General features: G+C 47.2%; 1 protein-coding gene across 1 annotated transcript in view; it reads right to left on the reverse strand.

Moving 5' to 3' along the window:
- Nucleotides 1-3,294: 3,294 nt before the first annotated feature.
- Nucleotides 3,295-19,452, reverse strand: part of XYLT1 (xylosyltransferase 1) — a 350,343-nt gene continuing 334,185 nt past the window's right edge. The window contains exons 11-12 of the mRNA XM_027528095.1: nucleotides 17,472-17,805; nucleotides 3,295-9,866 (exon numbers count right to left, since the gene is read on the reverse strand). Of these exons, the coding sequence (XP_027383896.1) occupies nucleotides 9,544-9,866; nucleotides 17,472-17,805 (657 nt within the window). The 3' untranslated portion in view covers nucleotides 3,295-9,543. The remainder of the gene's footprint in view (nucleotides 9,867-17,471; nucleotides 17,806-19,452) is intronic.

Below are 19,452 nucleotides of genomic sequence, written 5' to 3' on the forward strand. Positions count from 1 at the left end.
TTTGCAGCAAAGATGTTTATGGCAAAGATGCTTACAGAAGAAGTACCTAGAACTGAAATAAAGAATCCACAGAATAGAGAAATGATTTGTCAAATGAACCAATTTAGTGGAATTAGAACCAGGTGGTAGCTGAACTTGAGGGTCCCCAAGAATCTCCAAAGAGATTGGGGGCAATGCTGTGTTTCCCTTGTTCAGGGCGTTTGAAAAATATCACTTGAATCTTTGAAGTCAAGGTGATACCATCTTATGAATAGAAGACGTCAAGTCTCAAATAGAGAACGATTGTTGTGACAGACAAAATGAAATGCCCCTAAAGAGATTATGGAAGTAGTAGCAGTCCTGATCATTTATTCTTTCATCACACACTGGGACATCATTTTGTGTGTCAAGCCCCTCAATGCATGCTGAAAATATAGACATCATCCCTTGCCCTCAAGGAGCTTTACCTTTTGGTTGTGAAGGCAAGAGGAGCTGACATTTTTTAAGCTCCTCCTATGCATAGACAGTGGGCTTTGTATTTCACATGCACTGTCTTTCTAAAATTCTCCCAACAGTTTTATGAGTAAGTAACTATTATCCCCATATAGATAGGTAAACTGAAGCTCAGAGATGTTAGGGACCTTGACCCAAATCTGACTCAACTAATCCATAATGAAACCTGTGTTTGGACACAGGATTATCTGACTCCAAATTGGGAGGAAGGGTCCTTATTTTGGTCAGGGGCACGGGAAAATTGGTAGGCATTCAGGCTCGATAGTGTGATTTGAAAAGTACTCCCCATATTTGTCCTGAGTCCTATCCAGTCTGCCATAATGCCCATCGATCTATCTGCTTTCAGTGCTTTTCACGGGGTGAACCATTGCTGTCCACCTCATCCCCATTTTTAGAATATTGACACCAATTCAGCAAGGCTCCATCACCTCATTATGGATGAGTTTGCTAGCATGGGGGATCTGGGTCCCTGCTGCGGGGGCAGAGGAGAGACTGGGATCCCAGCAGGTCGATGTTACACAAACTTGGAGAAGATGTAGTTCTTCTTTGCCGGCACACAGACTCTGCTTTTTGATACAAGTAAGAATCATCCACCATAATTAGCAAAGGGCAGTTACTTGGGTCTTTTAAATGAGTCCTGTGCCCAGGCTCCAAGGAGAAAAGGAGAGATTCATCATATTGTCTCATGACTAATTAAGTGAGGATGAAATCTGAACCATCTATGTGATATTTATTTAAAATGATTTGCTCAAGACCTACCCAGAATCCTTCTCCTTGGGGAGATAGCTAGGAGCTGGGTGGAGACAATTTGGGCATTTGAAGAGCAGGAATGAACTGGACTGGCAAGCTGAGAATCCACCTGAGCCTGGAGTTTCTGTGGCCAGTGGATGGACATCTGATGTTTTTGTCCATTCAGCACATCCTTGGGGAAAATGCTCCTCTTCCATTCTGACCATGTGATTGGGATGGGGCTGCCAATCACGGTTTCTTGCCCAATCACCTGGCCGCAGGGGTAGATATATGATCCAGACTCAGCCAATGATAGTGCCTTGTTTGCCTGGCCCCAGTGATTTGTTGGAACCACTTCCTTTGGCAATGAGAACAAAGGACATAGATGTTTTTCTGCTGTGCTGCTTGAAGGCTAGGGAGTGACTTCTAAGGCCTCCTGTCTCTATCACATGGTGTGGCTGTCTGTAAAGGGGAACAGAATCAAACTGGGAGCAGCAGAAATGGAGCAAAAGGGGACAAAGAGTGTCAAGGTTCTAGTTCCCAGTCTTGAGTCTCCTGGAGAATCTCTCATCCTTGCCCTTTGCATTTTAACTGTTTCCTTCTGCAATTTCAGGAGCCAACAGTTTCCTCATCTGATTAACCTTGAGTTAGGCTACTGTTGGTTCCAAGTGAAAGAACTCTAACACAGATAGGAACATCAAAAATCATATTTTGAGAGCATTTTCTTGTAAGAAGCTGGGCAGCAGGCAGTTTCCCAGCAGACCAAATCAACTAAATATGGAGGCACAGGCTCAAGTCTTCAACACTTGACCTACCTCCTTTGGGTACCAATTCTAATTTTCCACTCTTTCGATTCCACCTTAGGTAAGGGGTGAATGATTCTGTCTGGTCTCATTCTCAGAGACTCAGCCTAGAACACAACTCTCAGCACCTGGCAGCCAGGCCTCCAGTCAGTTTTACCAAAGGCCCAGCTGCTTCCGTGAGAGGTGAGAGTTTTAAGGCCTGTTGGCTACATACCCCCTTGGAGCCACCAAAGGGACTGATGGAGTGGGAGAGAGGGAGACACTAAAAAGACTACTTCTGCTCCCACTTCAACTGGAGCAGCCCTCCAAGCACCCAGTTACTTTCACTTTATTCTATTGTTTTAAACTGAAATATTGAGTTGATGTATGTTAGTTTCAGGTGTACTACAGAGTGATTTGACGTTTGCATACATTATGAAGTGACCACCATGCTAATTCTACTAACCATCTGTCCCCATCAAAAGTGGGTACATTACTGACCGCATTCCTAATGATCCAGGGCTTCCCTGGTGGCTGAGATGGTAAAGAATCTGCCTGCAATGTGGGAGACCTGGCTTTGATCCTTGGGTCAGAAAGATCGCCTGGAGAAGGGAAGGGCTACCCACTCCAGTATTCTTGCCTGGAAAATTCCATGGATAGAGGAGCCTGCTGGGCTATAGTCCATGGGATCACAGAGTCAGACACAACTGAGCAACCACTTTCACTTTCTTAAGCTGTATATTACATCCCTGTGACTTATTTACTATATAACTGGAGGGTTATATCTCTTAGTCCCCTCCACCTATTTCACCCACCCCCTACCCTCTTCCTTCCGGCAACCAGTGTTCTCCTCTGCCGGCCCCAATGTTCCCCCTTTTTTGGGGCACATGGCACACAGGATTCTTGTTCCTGACCAGGGACGGAAGCTGTGTCCCCTGCAGTGGAAGCATGGAGTCCTAACTGCTGGACCCCAAGTCTTTGTATATAATGGATTTAATGCACAATTTTTGGGGGAAATGTAGTCTAGCTGTGTAGAGAAGAGGAAAGGAAAACAGGTTTGCTACACAACCGGCCAGTTGGCTATACAAAACATTTGCCCCTTTAGATGGCAGTCTTCCTCACTGTCATCTATGTTGAGAGATGACAGCAGGCTTGATCAGGGAGTGTGTGCACACGTCAGGATTTCCCAGGAGAGGTGGTCTCAGCATGAGGGCGGTGCAGAGGAGAGGGGAGAGCACAGCATGGCATGGAGATAGATGCAAGATATCATTGAAAAGTCACACACCTACTGTTCCATAAAGACAGTATTTTTTTTTTAATTTTAAAATTCTGCATCTGAAAACACAGTATGACAGAAAGCATCTATATACACCTGCAGTGTTTTTGGTATGATACAGTATTCAATACATCCACTGTTTTCTGCAAAAGATTTTGCTTTGTCAGACAGAAACAAACTCCCCTAGACAAAAAAATACAGCTAAGGCACAATTTTGTTGTTATTTTTCTGCTAAATGAAAAGACAGAAAAGGTGCAAAAATGGGCGGGTAGTGCAATTGTTTCCGAGAATCACATTCTACCGTGAGGAAAAGCATTCGGATGATTGGAATTTGATTACTGGTCAATTTCAGATAGTTCAATATCTCTTAAAATACTCCTTTAAATAAATAGCAAAATATCTACATCTTTCAGTGTGTGCCATTTGAATTCACTCTTTTTTTTAAAACTTTATTTACAGAGTCTCTCTTTTTTTAAAATCAATACATTACAAAATATTTCTGTACAGTTTTATGCATATTATGATCTATAACAAAATAGTTATTTTTAAAAACTATATCACCACATGTCTTTGAAAAACAATGAAAGGGACGGTAATAACTTATTGTGAGGCCTCTAAAAAAATACCCAAATGCTATTGACAATATAGTAATACCAAAAAAAGAGACAAAGGACGACAAAGACGATTGAGCTCAATTCCAGTGAATTTCCTATGAAAACCCTGGGGTTGTCTTTGGCCTCCATCAGTCCTGGAGCAACGGCAGGGAAAAAGGAGGGACTCTGAAAGTAGGGAGAGTGTGATCCCTTTGAGAACATGACCATCCACTGGGAATATTAAATTCTATCACTTTCCAGGCAGGAAGGACGAAGAGATAAATTGAGAACCTCTGCTGATTTACCCTTGAATGAAGTACATAAAGTCACCAAGTCTTCGGGGGAGGGGGAGGATTGGTAAGCCCATGTTGGCATCCTGCCGGTAATTAAACCAGCCTATTGACAGCGGCGTTATGCTTCAAGAGAGTGCTTCGGGAGTCGGCTGAGGTTTAGACGAGCACCCAAGCCTTCATTTTACCCATAGGAAAAATAGAAGGATATTTTTCTTCAAGACGACACATAGAAGCCATTTCTACCACATCTGCAAGCTACAGATTGGCAGCCCCTGGCTTAGGAGGTTGCTCCGAAAGCTTCAAGATGCTCTTTTCTCTTGGATGTTGGTAGAAATGGGAGAGACAGGGTGGTCAGCTTTCCAAAAATAATTTTAAGGCCACATTTAAAAACGGAGAAACCTAAGGCTTTTGAGGGCGGGGAGGTGGCGTGGAGAAAGGAGAGAAGGGAGCAAATGAGGAATGGAGAGGATGGAGTTAGGAACGGAGGTGGCAAGACGCAGAACCTGCTTTCCCGTGGGGCCTGTAGGCAGAGGTGGATGGAGTATTCCCAGCCAAGGGAAGGGGAAGAGAGAGGGCTTCCATCTCCCTGCCTGGGGCTTGGCAAGGACAGAACCAACGACAACGTGAGGGGTAGACACAGGTGGCACGCGGAAGCCCTCCTCAGTCTTAAGAGGGGTCTGTACAGTATCTTGTTTGCCAGATTAAAAAAAATACTACTTCTTCTGAGAGAGAGACACAGAGAGAGGGAGAGACGCAGAGAGAGAATTTGCATAGATTATACATTCAAGCTCCAGCAGATTTTGGACACCTTTATTCCTCTCCCTCCTCCCCCAAGGTAAACTTCTCAGCAGACACATGAGGTAGCGCCTGTGGTTGATCCATGGGCAAAGTAAGGTAGGTGAGGCGAAAAGCAGAGAGGACCTCCCGTGAGCACGGCTCCCAAAGATGCTTCTGGACACATGGCAAGGTGGCCGCTACAACCCAGGATCTGGAGCAAGCCGGCGGGTTATTTGACACGCCAACTTCTCCCCATGAACAATCTCCTGGACATCTCCACTTGGTGTGATGGAATTCTGGAAGGTGGGGACTGGGCCAGTGTGGACCTCCTTGATGTCCAAGGGGCAGCTCTTGAGGTCAGCAAATCCTGTTTCATCTCCCCTTCAGTATAAACTGTCTTGAGATCAGGAGAGCTGAACAAGCCAGTTCTCATGGGACACTTCTCTGAGGGACCATTTCTTCGGGATGGGAACGACTAGTAAGAGGCCCTCGTTCCCTTCAGAGTTCCACATATGCTGTTAATTTTGCCCCTTCCCAATGCTGGCTTTTCCCCCTCCACCAGGACACCACCTAACCTCCTTTTAAACACCTCTCCATAGAGCGGGCAGCGTACAGGCTGAACTTGGACTGAACCCTTTGCCTACACTCTGGTAAAAACAAAACTTGCCAATGTTTGAAAATCAGATTTCCTATAAAAATATGGATTTTTGGCTTCTCTTACCAAATTAGATGATTTTGCTGCACCGTGCCTGTATTCTCACTCGCAACTTCAGACTGGGGCTGAGACGCAGCTGTATTTTTTGTCTGTGTCAGGAGCCCACTTGCTGACCACAGTCCCTGCCATTCCCTCTTGTCTGACACCAGCCGCTTCATTCACTTCATTCACTTCATTAACTTCACTAACACGTCTGTGCTAGTGTCCTGGACTGCATAGCCGCGGGCGACCCCTGCCAGAGGGTGTGGCTTTGACCTGGCAGGCCTTTGCCAACAGCTGTTTCTAGTATATCCCCCTTGGGTGCTGCGGAGGGAGCTTGGGTCCTGCAACCCCAGTGAACTGGACTATGAAAGGGGTCTTTGCTCAGGCCCCCACACCCAGCTGCTACCGCTCTCCTCTCTTCGGGACTCTCTTGGCAAAGAGATCAAGGTTCCAGCCAGGGTTCTCCTTGCACCTGCAAACTGGAGAACCAGAAGGAAGCACAGTCCCCCCAATCCTGGCCTGTGCCCAAAGCAGCTGTCATTTCCTTTTTTCGGGGAATTGACTGAAACCTCAGCTCCACTGGCATTTTGAAAGTTCAACAATGGCAAATGAAGGCAGAGTGACTCCTGGTCAGATCAGAAGGGCCTTTTTCCAAAGGGAGGAGCACACACACTTCTTAGAATGTGAGGATCCTAGCAACCGCTCTGCCCTCCTTGGAGACAGACTGTTTTGCGCTGGGCCTGGGAAGCAGGGCTCAGAGTTGTCTGCCTCCTGGGTGTGGCTTCTGCCTGACCAATACAGGGGTGAGTAGGCAACTGGACAAAGTATCACAGCTTATTGGATGCATCCTTCTCCCCCAAACCCACATCCCACCTCTCAAGCCCCCTAAAGTCCAGGGACCCGGTCAGAGACTCAGTCACACTCTTCTAAATTCTAAAACAATTTCCAGGGGACCACATTCTCAGGTTTTGAAACCTCAGGCAGCCGCAGCTCAAGGCTGCCTGACCAATGGCCTTGAACTAATAAATCATTCTCAGGTAGACAATAAAAATGAGTTAAACTATCTCCCCTGGGAAAACATCACCTTGGCTCAAATTATCCTCGGCTTTGCTTGAAATTCTCTCTTTTTCCCTTGAAGCAAAATGTAACATCTTCAAAGTGATTCTCTGGTTCAAGAACAGAAGATGTTGAGGAACATCCTGTGTGACTGCTCAGCTTCCCAATTTCCTGGTAGTCAGCAGGGAGTGAGGGGACAGGAGGGGACCATCACCAGAGTAATAAGCCAGCTCTGCCGTTTCTCCACATCTTCCCAATAGAACAGGAGTCAGCAATGTCAGGGTGCGGGAGGCGCCTCGTTGAGGAGTCTGCAGGCTCATGCTGCATGCAGGGATGTACCAGGGCAGGGCTCCCATAGCCACCACAAGTGACCATAAGCCACCATAAGTGACATACAGAGTCCTAGAGGCCTGGCCAAGAGGAGCAAGGCTGGCTTCCTGGTCAGCTTCCACAGGCTCAAAGAGTCCTTGGACAGAAGCAGAGGCTGAGGGCAGAGAGAGGATGTGCCATGGGCCTCTGGGCTCCCAGTGAGCTTGTAGAATCACGTGGCAATCATGTGGGCTTTCTGAGAAAGCCATGCCAGGCCCCTGCCCTTGGGTTCTCCTGGCCTGTCTGGCTACCCCCACCACCCTTTTCCTAAAATAGATCTCTTCTGCTCCTGGGCATGCAAGGAGCTTGCTTTCCCTCTGTCCTCTGGTCACAGGGAGGCCCATGGTTAAACTGGCTGTGGGAGGGTGGTGATGGAGACGCATGGACGGCCCAAGCTCTGCAGCTGGATGGTCTACCTCCACAAGTGGTAAGTCTGTTGCATCCCTGTGCTGGGGGCTGCTGGCGGGGACGGCTCAGGAATTCCAACACCCCCAGAGCTGGAGGGCCAACCGGGCGGTCCTCCACCCTGTGTGAAGAAAAGTGAGGCACCGATGTTCCCAAGGGCACCCCACTTTCAGCCCATGGACATTGCTGGTTGAAACATTTCCCTCATGGTGTCCAACTCCCTTGCTTTCCACTGAGGACATGGAGGATGGAAGGCAGACACAGAGAGGCAGACATAGGTAGATAGATAGATGGATACATAGAGAAAGCAGGAGGGAGGCAGACAGGAGGGGCTGGGGGAACTAGAAGGGCAGGAGGAGGGGGCCTTTTGTGAATAAAGGCAGCTTCAGTTAGTAAGATAACATAATTGACAAGCTGCAAAAACAGCACCTACTAATTAGTCATTGACTAAAACATATAAATAATAAATATCTAAAGTGTCCCTTCTCTGTATCCTCCATGGCCCACAGGACATCCTGCCTTGCAGGGGTGGGGTGGGGCGAGTAGGGGGCGACAGCTGACAGTTCACTGGGAGCAATCGGCAGTACCTTCAAAGCCACACTGGAGAGAAACCCAACGAGCACCGGCTCTCCTGGGAAAGGACAGTGCACCCAGGGCTGGGACTTTCCCGAGGGAACCTTTAGGGGCGGGATCAGTGGAGGAGGGGGTTCTCAGGGAGGGATCGCTGGATGAGAAGGGCAACCCTCCAATGGGCACATGGCAAGGAAACCCTTTGGGTTTCTAGTAACTCAAGCAATTTGAATAATCCTACTCTTTAGGTTTTAAACAACCAGATACTCAGAGCTTCCCACTTTCACATTGCATGTCAGGCGGGGCCAGGTGGCACCTCGGACAAGAAAGGCCATGAATTTAAAAACCGAATCTGAAATGCTTTTTCCTCGCCGTGTAAAGTCTGTTCCATGTGGTTTGGTTGCTCCCAGCAGCACCAAAGACACATTTCACAAAGTTCTGAGCGCCCGACTTCAGAAAGAAGGGCTCAGGCAGGTGAGGGGTATTGCTGTGCTGACCAGCTCAGGAGTTTTGCTCCCAGCGATCTCTATGAGGTTCATGGCCATGGTCCCTCAAAGTTCTCACTGTCAAAGACCATGGTCTTGGTCTCCTGGCCAATGAATGGCTGGGGGGCTTGATGCTAGCCTCAGACTCATGAGCATCACCCCGTTTCTGCCTCAAGAGTGGGTGGCCTGGAGCCCAGGATGTCTGGCAGTGACACTTTGGTTGGACTTTGGCCAAGTCACGTCACAAGGCTCTCCTGCTCATCTAGTTACCAAGGAGGATGGCTGAACCCAAGAAGGGTTGGTGGGAGGCTCAAAGCTGCCCCCTCAACCCCCTGCCAAGACTACTACCTCCCTGGGAATGAGCCCACGAATGTGACTTTCATGTTCTGTCACTTCAAGGCTGGCACAAGGGTTTCCTGGCCCAGAGGAGCAGGAAGATGAGCTGAAGGGCAGGGCTGGAGATCAAACCCACCCTCTGGGCATTGCTTTCCAAACTAGCTTCTGCAGAGCCCCTGGGTTCTGAAGAGGTACCTTAGGAGATGCCCTTGGCAAAGGGACTGCCCAGTGGGCTGAGCTTTGACATAGAACCTCACACTCTCAGCTTCCACCCAAGCAGCCTGGATTTCATCCGTAGCTTGAACCTCCACCTACGACTCGGTAAAACAAATACTTTGCTGCTCAAAAGAAAAGTTTGGGAATCACTTGTCTGGGTGGGTTGGGAGGGTCATGTCATTGAGGGGGAATACAAGGAACCTGTAGGACTCGAGGATCAACCAGAAGAGGTAAGACCACCACGGTGCTGGGACCAAGCCATTGCTGTCCCCAGTAGCCAGCATGCAGGGTGCATGTGGTTGGCAGAACCTGCTTTGGCGTCCAAACCTTCCTTCTTCAACATCCTATGGCCAGGAGAGCCCCTCTCACAAAAGGCAGCCCCAGGGGTGGGAGGTCAGGGTCTGGGTCCCACTGGCCATCTGGCTGCTTTCCCTTTGAGATCCGCTGGGGTCCCCACGTGCCCAGTGCTACCTGAGCCGGCCGTCGGGTTTGACTGCCCCCAGCTCCGACTTGGGGTCGGGGCTGAAGGAGCTCCAGGCTGTCTGGCTGCAGGTCTGCATGACTGGGCAGGCGCTGGGGCCTGTGGCACAGATGTCCATGGCAGTCCACATCCCGCCCACCAGCGAGTCCAGCCAGCGCTCCAGCATGGCGCCGGCGGAGGCCGCATTCCTCCGAGCCTGCTCCACCTGGGCGGGGTTGATGGGCAGGCTGAGGACAGGGTTCAGGCTCTGGAAGCTCTGCTCCATGTAGGCGCTGCGGAGGGGCCCGTTGTGCAGCCTCAACGCCTCTTCTGAAAGCCAAAGGGAAGAATGACATCAGTAGACTAGCCACGGAGCAGTCACCTACTACTGCGTGCCTGGCACCATGCTGGGCACTGCATAGCACTGTCCAGTTCATGGGACAATCTCATGAGGAAGTCCTTTTAGAAATCCCATTGCACAGGCAAAGAAATTGAGCCCACGAGGACATTCCTTCAAGAGGCGTGAACCCACTTTGTGTAGAGCATGGTCCATTCATTTATCCATTCAGCATGTATTTATGGAGCCCCTATTATAGTCCCTGATGGCTCAGATGGTAAAGTGCCTGCCTGCAATGCAGGAGGCCCGGGTTCAATTCCTGGGTCAGGATGATCCCCTGGAGAAGGAAATGGCAAACCACTCCAGTACTTATGCCTGGAAAATCCCATGGGAGGAGGAACCTGGTAGGCTACAGTCCATGGGGTCACAAAGAGTCAGACACAACTGAGCAATTTCGCTTTCCTTCTACTATAGTCCAGACAGTAATTCATTCAACACATATTTACTAAACATCTGCTACCTGCAAGGCATTCATTTATTCATTTATTTGATGCAGATACATTAAGTGCCAGGCTCTATTCTGTGGTAGAGCAAACCAGACAATGAAGGAAGAATGATGTCGATAAAGAAACAAACAAATAAATAAGGTCATTCCCCAAACTGATAAGTGTCATGAAAGGAATTAATGGGGTGTGTGGAGTCAGAGCAGGGGCTTGATAAACTAAGGCCCCTGGGCCAAATTTGGCCACCACCTGTTGTTGCAAATAAATTTTACTGGAACATGGCTATGCCCATTTGGACACATATTGTCTATGGCTGTTACCACAGCACAGCTGAGTAGTTGTGATAGAAATTGTACACGGCCCACAAAGCTGAAAAATTTACTATCTAGCCCTTTACAGTAAAAACTTGCTGATTCCTGGGTTAGAGAGTGACCAAGTGTTTATTTTAGATGGGATGGGCAGGGAAGACCTCTCTGAGGTGGTGACATCTGATCTGAGTGCTGATTCACATGAAGGAAGAAGCTACACACAGATCCTGGAGAAGAGAACTCCACGTTTTGGCAACAGAAAGTATTCAGCCTCACGGAGCACCTTTCCCGAAATCATACAGGTAATGAGAGTTGGAGCCAGGGTTTGAACCAGGGTCTGTGGATTTCAAAGCCTGGACAGGAGTCCTACACTTGGCTGCTGAATGCCCACCGTGAGCTTTCTATAAGACAGGGATTTCTCCTTTGGTCCAAGGTGTAGTGCATGAATAGACCACAGCAGGGAGTCCTGGGGAGCCCAAAACTTGGACCAGAGTTGGGTAGGTGGGAGGTCCAACTGGCTTCTGAAACAGCTCTGCCTTGCTGAGCACCAGGGTCTTAGGCCAGAGCACGGGGACCACAGTAAGGCTGCCTGGTTTGAATCTCCACGTCCCACACACTAGGCATCTGACTTCTTCCTCATCAGTAAAAATGGGTAGAGAACTATTACCTGCCTCTATTATCTGCCTCGTAGCTTTGTTTGTGATGATTAAGTACGCTGACTCATGTGAGGTGCTTAAAATGCCGCCCAGCATATTCGAGGTATTCAGGAAAGTTTAGCTAGGACTATTATTATTGGCATTATTAGTACACAACAGACACACACACACACAACTACAGGGCTGGTTTTTATCATCCCCATTTTACGGATGAGGAAACAGAAGCAGCTATAGTTTAGATCTGGAGTTAAATCCAGGGCTGGCTGACTCCAGAGCCAAAGCATGTCATTCATACACTGTGTTAGTAAACATGGTAAACAAGCCCATACACCCACAGGACGTTAAAACAGCGCTTTTCATTTTTATTTTATTTTTCCATCTGGGGGCTAGTCTTTTGCAGAGTCGGTTCCCCGACTGCAAAATGGGGATACTTACCGTTCCAGCAATTAGATTCACAAGACTGGCATGAGGCTCGGGGAAAAGCCCATGTGCTTTGTAAAGTAACATATGAACAAGAGAGACACTGACTGTTTCCCAGGGCTTAAAGATGGGGAAGCAGAAAATATAGATATTTGGGCTGACAAAAAGAAGCTAGACATCTCTGTTTTGAGGAAGCTCCCACTCATGGCTTATTTCATTGCTAATTACAAGAATATATTTTAAAGAAAAACTAGATCACAATTCTGTTAAGTCATGTTTTACCAAATCAGGTTTTGCTATAGCCAAGCTCACTGAGATTAGAAGAAACCTCTTTCTAAGACAATGCAGCATTAAGATGACAATGCTTCCTCTTTACTTGAAAGTGGTTGTCACTCTTGGAGACAATCAGGACAACCTGGATAATCCGAAGGTTATTTTCTAATATGTGCAGTCCTGAGTGAGGAAGAAAGACAGTGTAAATATGCCTGCACTTCAAAAACAATGAGAAACCTAGTTGAATTAAAAATATGCCTTACCCTGAGGAATCCATAATTGACAAAGACTCATGGACCCCAATGTTCATTGCAGCACAATTAACAATAAATGGCAACCCACTCCAGTACTCTTGCCTGGAGAATCCCATGGATGGAGGAGCCTGGTAGGCCACAGTCCATGGGGTTGCAAAGAATCGGACACGACTGAGCGACTTCACTTTCACTTGACTGACTTAAGACATGGAAGCAACCTAGACGTTCATTGACAGATGAATGGATAAAGAAGCTGTGGTATATATACACAATGGAATATTAGCCATAAAAAGGAACACATTTGAGTTAGCTCTAATGAGGTGGATGAACCTTGGAGCCGATCATACAGAGTGAAGTAAGTCAAAAGAGAAGAACAAATATCGTATATTAACACAAATATATGGAATCTAGAAACATGATCCTGATGAGCTTGTTTGCAGGGCAGCAGTAGAGGTGCAGACAGAGGACAGACTTCTGGGCACAGAGGGTGGGACGAATGGAGAGAGTAGCATGGACACATGCACGCTACCATTTGTAAAACACAGAGCCAGTGGGGATCTGCCGTATGACTCCGGGAGCTCCAGCCAGGGCTCTGTGACAACCCAAAGGGGTGGGACAGCGTGGGAGGCGGGAGGGAAGCTCTAGAGGGAGGGGTCGCATGCATACTTATGGCTGACTCATGTTGCTGTATGGCAGAAACCCACACAGTATTGTAAAGCAGTTATCCTTCAATTCAAAGTACATTTTGAAAAAAGAAAGGCAAAAAAAAAAAAATGCCTTGACATATCCCCTGAGAAAACCATAATTCGAAAGGATGCATGTGCCCAGTGTTTATTGCAGCAGTATTCACAATAGCCAGGACGTGGGAACAACCTAAATGTCTAATGACAGATGAACGGATAAAGAAGATGTGGTGTATATATATATAGAGAGAGAACTCAGCTACAAAAAGAAAAAAAAGGGGGTCATTTGTAAAGATGTAGATGGACCTAGAGTCTGTTATACAGAGCGAAGGAAGTCAGAAAGAGAAAAACAAATACTGTATATTAATGCATATATGTGGAATCTAGAAAAAGGGTACAGATGAACCTATCTCCAGGACAGAAATAGAGATGCAGGCATAGAGAATGGACACGCAGACACCAGGAGGGTGGGAAAGATAAAGTGAAAGTGAAGTCGCTCAGTCCTGTCTGACTCCTCGACCCCAAGGACTGTAGCCTACCATGCTCTTCCGTCCGTGGCATTTAAAGGTGGGACTAACTGGGAGATGATGATTGACATATATACATTACCATATGTAAAATAGATAGCTAGTGGGAACCTACTCTAAAGCACAGGGAGTTCAGGTTGGTCCTTTGTGATGACCTAGAGAGGTGGGATGTGGCGGTGGTGGGTGGGAGGGAGGTCCAAGAAGGAGGGGATACAGGTATACTTATAGCTGATTCACTTCACTGTACAGCAGAAACTAACACAACATTGAAAGCAATTATACTCCAGTAAAAAAAAAAAACAAAAAAAACACAACTATACAAGAAAGTCATTCCTTCAGTTCCCAATGCCCCAGGAAGCGGGGGGGCTGGACTCTGTGGTTAGGAGGCAGACAGGTGGGAGAAAGCAGGAAAGCAAGCATGTCCTGTCTTGCTGTATTTAGCAGAGGCTCTCTTTTTCAAGTTCATTAATAAGTCTGGCTCTCTCCCATTTCTCCCTGATACCCACCACAGGGTGGGCAGCTCCTGCCCCCATCTCAGCAGAGATTGCAAAGATGAGAAGCTGGAGATCGGGGAGACACCTGAACTGAGAAAAGGCAGGACTTGCAAAGTGGAAAGAGCAATTAACAAACATTTGAATACTGGGAATCAAATATTGTGGTTGGTGCAGAAAACCCTTATGAAAAATGAGGTTAATGTGGGAAATGCTATTACAGCATCAGCCCACGATGCTCGCCTCTCTAATTAAATTTCCCTCAATTCCACCTCATCAGATTTCTTGAGATTACCAGGGATGCATCAATAGCAATTACTCTTGATGAATCATTTTACAAATTGCATTGCTCCCACCTTCTTGTTCCCTGTCACTGGAACATCATTAACAAATACAATTACCGACAACAGGGGGGCTGCTCCCAGTGGGATAAAATGACCCCTGGCTCACCCTGGGCATGGGTGGGAAGAGCTTGTTGTCTTTAGAAACTCCAGGAGAAAAAGAGGAAAAATCGGGACCCTGTGCATGGCCCTGGGCCATTTTACTGAGGTAGGATGGATTCAGGGCCATTCTTGTTCTAGATGTATTGAAAGCTGAGAGGAGATGGTCACTTCCATGCCTCTCCTCTACATCTGGCTTTGGGAACCCTTAGTAGTGCTAAAAATGTGAGCCTCTTCAGGGTGACACTCGAGGACCCTAAGTGGGTGGGCTCTGGCCCAGCTAGTTCTGGAGGGACTGTCTTTTGCCTGTTTCATGGGGCAGAGGAGAAGCAGACGTCCCTCTCCTGAAAACATGAGGTCCAAATCTTTCCGCTTGTTAGCACAGAAACCTGGCAGAAATTGACAGACTTCACATTAATACTCCCTTTTTAGGACTCCAAGTGCCCTTCCCCATGTCTATGTCCCTCTCTCCTTGTGTCAGTAGCTAAATGACACCCAGCCCAGAACTCTCTTTAGCTAACAGAGACTATGAAGCGTTCCTTGCTTCTGGGTTTCTGATCTGTTAGATGGAGATGGACAATTTCAAACACCCAGAGACCTAGAAATCCTGTTTCTAGGAATCTGTGTTATGGAAGAATTTTCATGGGCATATACTGTTTTAGGTTCAAGAATCTTCTTTGTGGTGTTATCTGTAACAACAACAATAAAAGAAGGTATGTGTCCACTAAGGTGGGGGACAGACTGTGGATCCTAAACTCAGAGGAATACTAGGCAGCTGGTAGTTTTACATATATTGACTTGAAAGTGAAAAAAAGCAAGTTTCACTACAAAGTGGATCATTCCACTTTTCAAAAAATGATAATATCTTTGTGATTTATTTTGTATTTGAAAGTGAAAGCCACTCAGTCATGTCTGACTTTTTGTGACCCCATGGACTACACAGTCCATGGAATTCTCTAGGCCAGAATACTGGAGTGGGTAGTATTTCCCTTCTCCAGGGGATCTTTCTGACTCAGGAACTGAACCAGGGTCTCCTGCATTGCAGGTGGATTCTTTACTAGCTGAGCTACCAACACTGAGAAACGTCTAGAAGGATGCACACTGGACTCTTGGCAGTGGCCACTCCAGGGGGTGGAACTGAGCAGGGAGGAAGATGTTGTGAGGGCCTCCGTGCATGCTAAGTAGCTTCAGTTGTGTCCGACTCTGTGTGACCCCATGGACTGTAGCCCACCAAGCTCCTCTGTCCATAGGATTCTCCAAGCAAGAATACTCGAGTGGGTTGCCATGCCCTCCTCCAGGGGATCTTCCCAACCCAGGGGTTGAACTCATGTCTCCTACACTACAGGTGAATTCTTTACTGCTGGGTCACTGGGGGATTAAGGAAGATGGTCTCCATGATAAAAGAAAGAGGAAAGGAGGGGAAATAGGAAAATAAAAGAAATATTTTTGGGAAAAAAAGAAAAAAGGCAGACACACTAGGAGTCTGATATCCCTCTCCCAGACCTACTCATCCTGAATTTCCTGTTAATAATTCCCATCATTTCTTCATAGCTTTCTACTGATACATGAGTATTGAAATAACATATTGTTGGCTTGGCCAGTTTTTGAACTTTAAATACATGCACTGTAATTATTATATTTACCACCCCCCAAAGTTATGTTCTAGACACTTGTCCAGATCAGCATGTGGAGTGTTCCTGCACTGGGTTCCCTGCTGCGTAGACTTTCGCTGTCAGAACAGACCACACTGATGGCCCATCAGATGTCAGACATCTGGATTGGTTCTGGTTTGCTGCTATTATGAACAACTCTGCTGTATTTCTGCACAAGCCTCTACCTCGGGTGGAATGTCTGTGTGGTATGTATCTATGTTCAACTTTACCAGCAAATGCTAAAGCATTTTCCAAACTCATTATGTGGCTCTCCCACCAGGACATACATCATTCTTCATTGTGTGTGAGCTCAGTTGTGCCTGACGCTTTGTGAGCCCCTCTGTCCATGGAATTTTCCAGGCAAGAATATTGGAGTGGGTTGCCATTTACTCCTCCAGGGGATCTTCCTGACCCAAGGATCGAACCCGCATCTCTTGTGTCTCCTGCCTTGGCAGGTGGGTTCTTTACCAACTGCATCACCTGGGAAGCTGGTGGCTTTCAGGACATGCATAGATGGTTATCATTCTCCAACTTGACCATCAAATAATGTTGTCTCAACTTCAAACATGTCCTAACATAGTGGTTGTGAAGTGGAATCTCTTTTTGATTTGAATTTGCATTTCTCTCATTACTCATGAGGCTGAACACCTTTTTATATGTGTGCATATATATTTTCTCTCTCTTTTTTATTTCTTTTATATCCGAGATTGGCCCTTTCTCTAAAGGGCCAGATAGCAAATACTTTTGGCTCTGTGGGCAACCACTCAATAATGGCATTGTGGCCCCAAAGCAATCATAATCAGCATGTAAATGAGTGTGACTGTGTTCCAATAAAACTTTATTTACAAAAACAGGGAGTGGGCTGGATTTGGCCTGTGGCTTATAGTTCCCTCTGACTCAGGGAATTTCTGAATTTGAGTACTTTTTGTATATTCAGATGTGAGTACTTTTTTAAATGTGTGGCAAATATTTTCCTCTAGTATGTGATATGTCTCTTCACCCTGTGTATCATGTTTTTGATGAACAGAAACTCCTCTTTTAATTATTTTTATTTTAAACCGTGAACAAGATTTGCTGAAACTCAATATCAGCCTGGGTTTATTTCCCATCTGTTTCAAATATGATTAGGGCCTTCTGTAAGTCCAGCGGGACAACATCTAATAAATAGGTGTCTAATACAGACAGACGACATCACCTCTGTGTGCAGAGACAGGCAGAAAATTAGAAGGTTTGGTATGACAAATGAGCAGGAAAAATCCTGAGAGGCGAGTACTGCTCTCAAAGGCAGCCCACGTGCCCCACGTCTGAGCAGCATCGCCTGCCCAGGTGGAGGACCTGGGAGGCCCTTTGTATTGGAATACTTACCCCACAGACATACTGGAGGTACTCACCTGGTTTGATGGGCTGCCTATTTGAGAAGGTCAGAGGTGCAACGAGGAATTTGGTTTCTGCAACTGGCACCCAGTGGTGGAGAATTTTCACCGTCCAGACCCCAGGCCTCAGGGGCAAGTTCAAAGGGGGCTTGTAGTGGGTGAACTCGGCAGTGGACTCAATCAGGATGTCATAGGTAGCTGCGATGATGTTGACGGGATCCACCCAGATGACAGTCACGGTCACATTGGGGCCCTTCCCCCATTTCTGCATGCCTACCGGCTCGTCCATGGGCCCCAGGAGACCCCCAAAGTTGCGGAAGAGCCGCTCCTTGGCATCCCAGTCAGTGCCGACCTGAAACACAGGAGCGAGTCTTGAGATCATTGGGCCTGAATGTGAGTGCTCCATCCCAGAAAGGCCTAGGATCCTGCTTTGGTTGTTGTTTAGGCACTAAGTTGAGTCCAGCTCTTTTGTGAACCTATGGACCATAGCCCATTAGGCTCCTCTGTCCATGGAATTTCCCAGGCAAGAATACTGGAGTGGGTTGCCATTTCCTCCTCCAGGGATCTTCCTGAACTAGGGATCAAACCCATGTTTCCTGCCTCGGCATGTGCATTCTCTACCAGAGGGCCACGAGGGAAGCCCAGGATTCTGCTTACTGGGCTTCATTTACCCATTTTACAGATGAGGAAACTGAGGCTACAATTAAGTTACTTGCTCAGTAATTTAAGGCTGGACAGGCAGTTGGCAGGAGATCTGGGATTTGGATCTGGTCTGAAGGATTAGGGGGCTATGGTCCATTTCCTTTGGGCCTCCTGTGTCTGGTTCATGGTGTGCATGAGGAATGAATGAATGTCCACTTGCAGGCCATCCCAAGGAAACATAACTCCTGCCACTCAACAAGTGCAGCTGATTTCCACTTTGGTCGTTGGCTTTCCAGATCACGTGCATCTTTTTAGAGCAATCACTTTGAACAAGAGTGGAGCTCAGGATTTGGAGCTGCCCTGTCATAAGCTAGGGAAAAGGAGGGTCCCTCAGCATCGCCTATCATATGCAGGATTTCAGATGGCTTTCCAAGGAAGAGACAGTTTTGGCTTCCCCAAAGCATCCTGAGCTGGACCCTATGGGGAGTGATGGTTGTATGATCCATCCTTCCTGCCAGTCAGTGGGGTGTGTGTGTATGGCTCTGACCCCAGAAATCTGCCCTTGGCTTCCATCTTTCCCCTTTTGGGGACTCCAATTTATTCTCCACCCAGTATCCAGAACAACCTAGTGAAACGGCCTCTCACTGCTCAAATCCCTGTGACTGCACCCCTGCTGAATTCTGGTGTCCAGCACTGCTTGGTACACAGTCAATGCTCCATCAGTCACCTAGTGAATGCATGCATGAATAACTTGGCAAAAAAATGAACTAATGACATAGATCCCCGATACTGGGCTCTGTTACTATTTCAAGTCAGATGAAATCAGGGGTCTTCTCTCCCCCAGGAGGTTTAGTATAAGGTTCTGAAGACGCAGTGTGCGAGCACATGCAAGCAGGCGATGAGCACACTACAAGGCCTGTACTGCTTCTGTGGTCCTTCCACGAGCAGCATCTCTGGTGCGTGTGTGTGTGGTGGGGGGGTATGAGGAGGTGGTGCAAGTGTGAGTAAACATGTCTACACCTTGAGCAGACTTCACACGTGCAGTGCAAACACGAGCTGGTTTATGTTTTCATTGTTTCTCCATGAGTTACTATACCCATCCCTAAGACACAGGGCTCCATGGCTAATATTTATCCAGAGTTTCTGGTGTTCCAGGCCTACTGCTAAGGGCATAGGTGCATTGATTCAGCTAACATTCCCACCTCCATTGAGGGAGCACCCTTGATCTTATTGTCACTTCACACAGGAGGAAATGCTCTGAGGTTCAGAGCAGTCAGATGACTTGCTCTGGTCAGTAAGAGGGACCCAGGAAGTCTGGACCCAGGGGCTGGGTTCTTATTTACTCTTCTGTGTATCG

Source organism: Bos indicus x Bos taurus, chromosome 25, assembly GCF_003369695.1.
Source record: "Bos indicus x Bos taurus breed Angus x Brahman F1 hybrid chromosome 25, Bos_hybrid_MaternalHap_v2.0, whole genome shotgun sequence".
Lineage (NCBI taxonomy): Eukaryota > Metazoa > Chordata > Mammalia > Artiodactyla > Bovidae > Bos > Bos indicus x Bos taurus.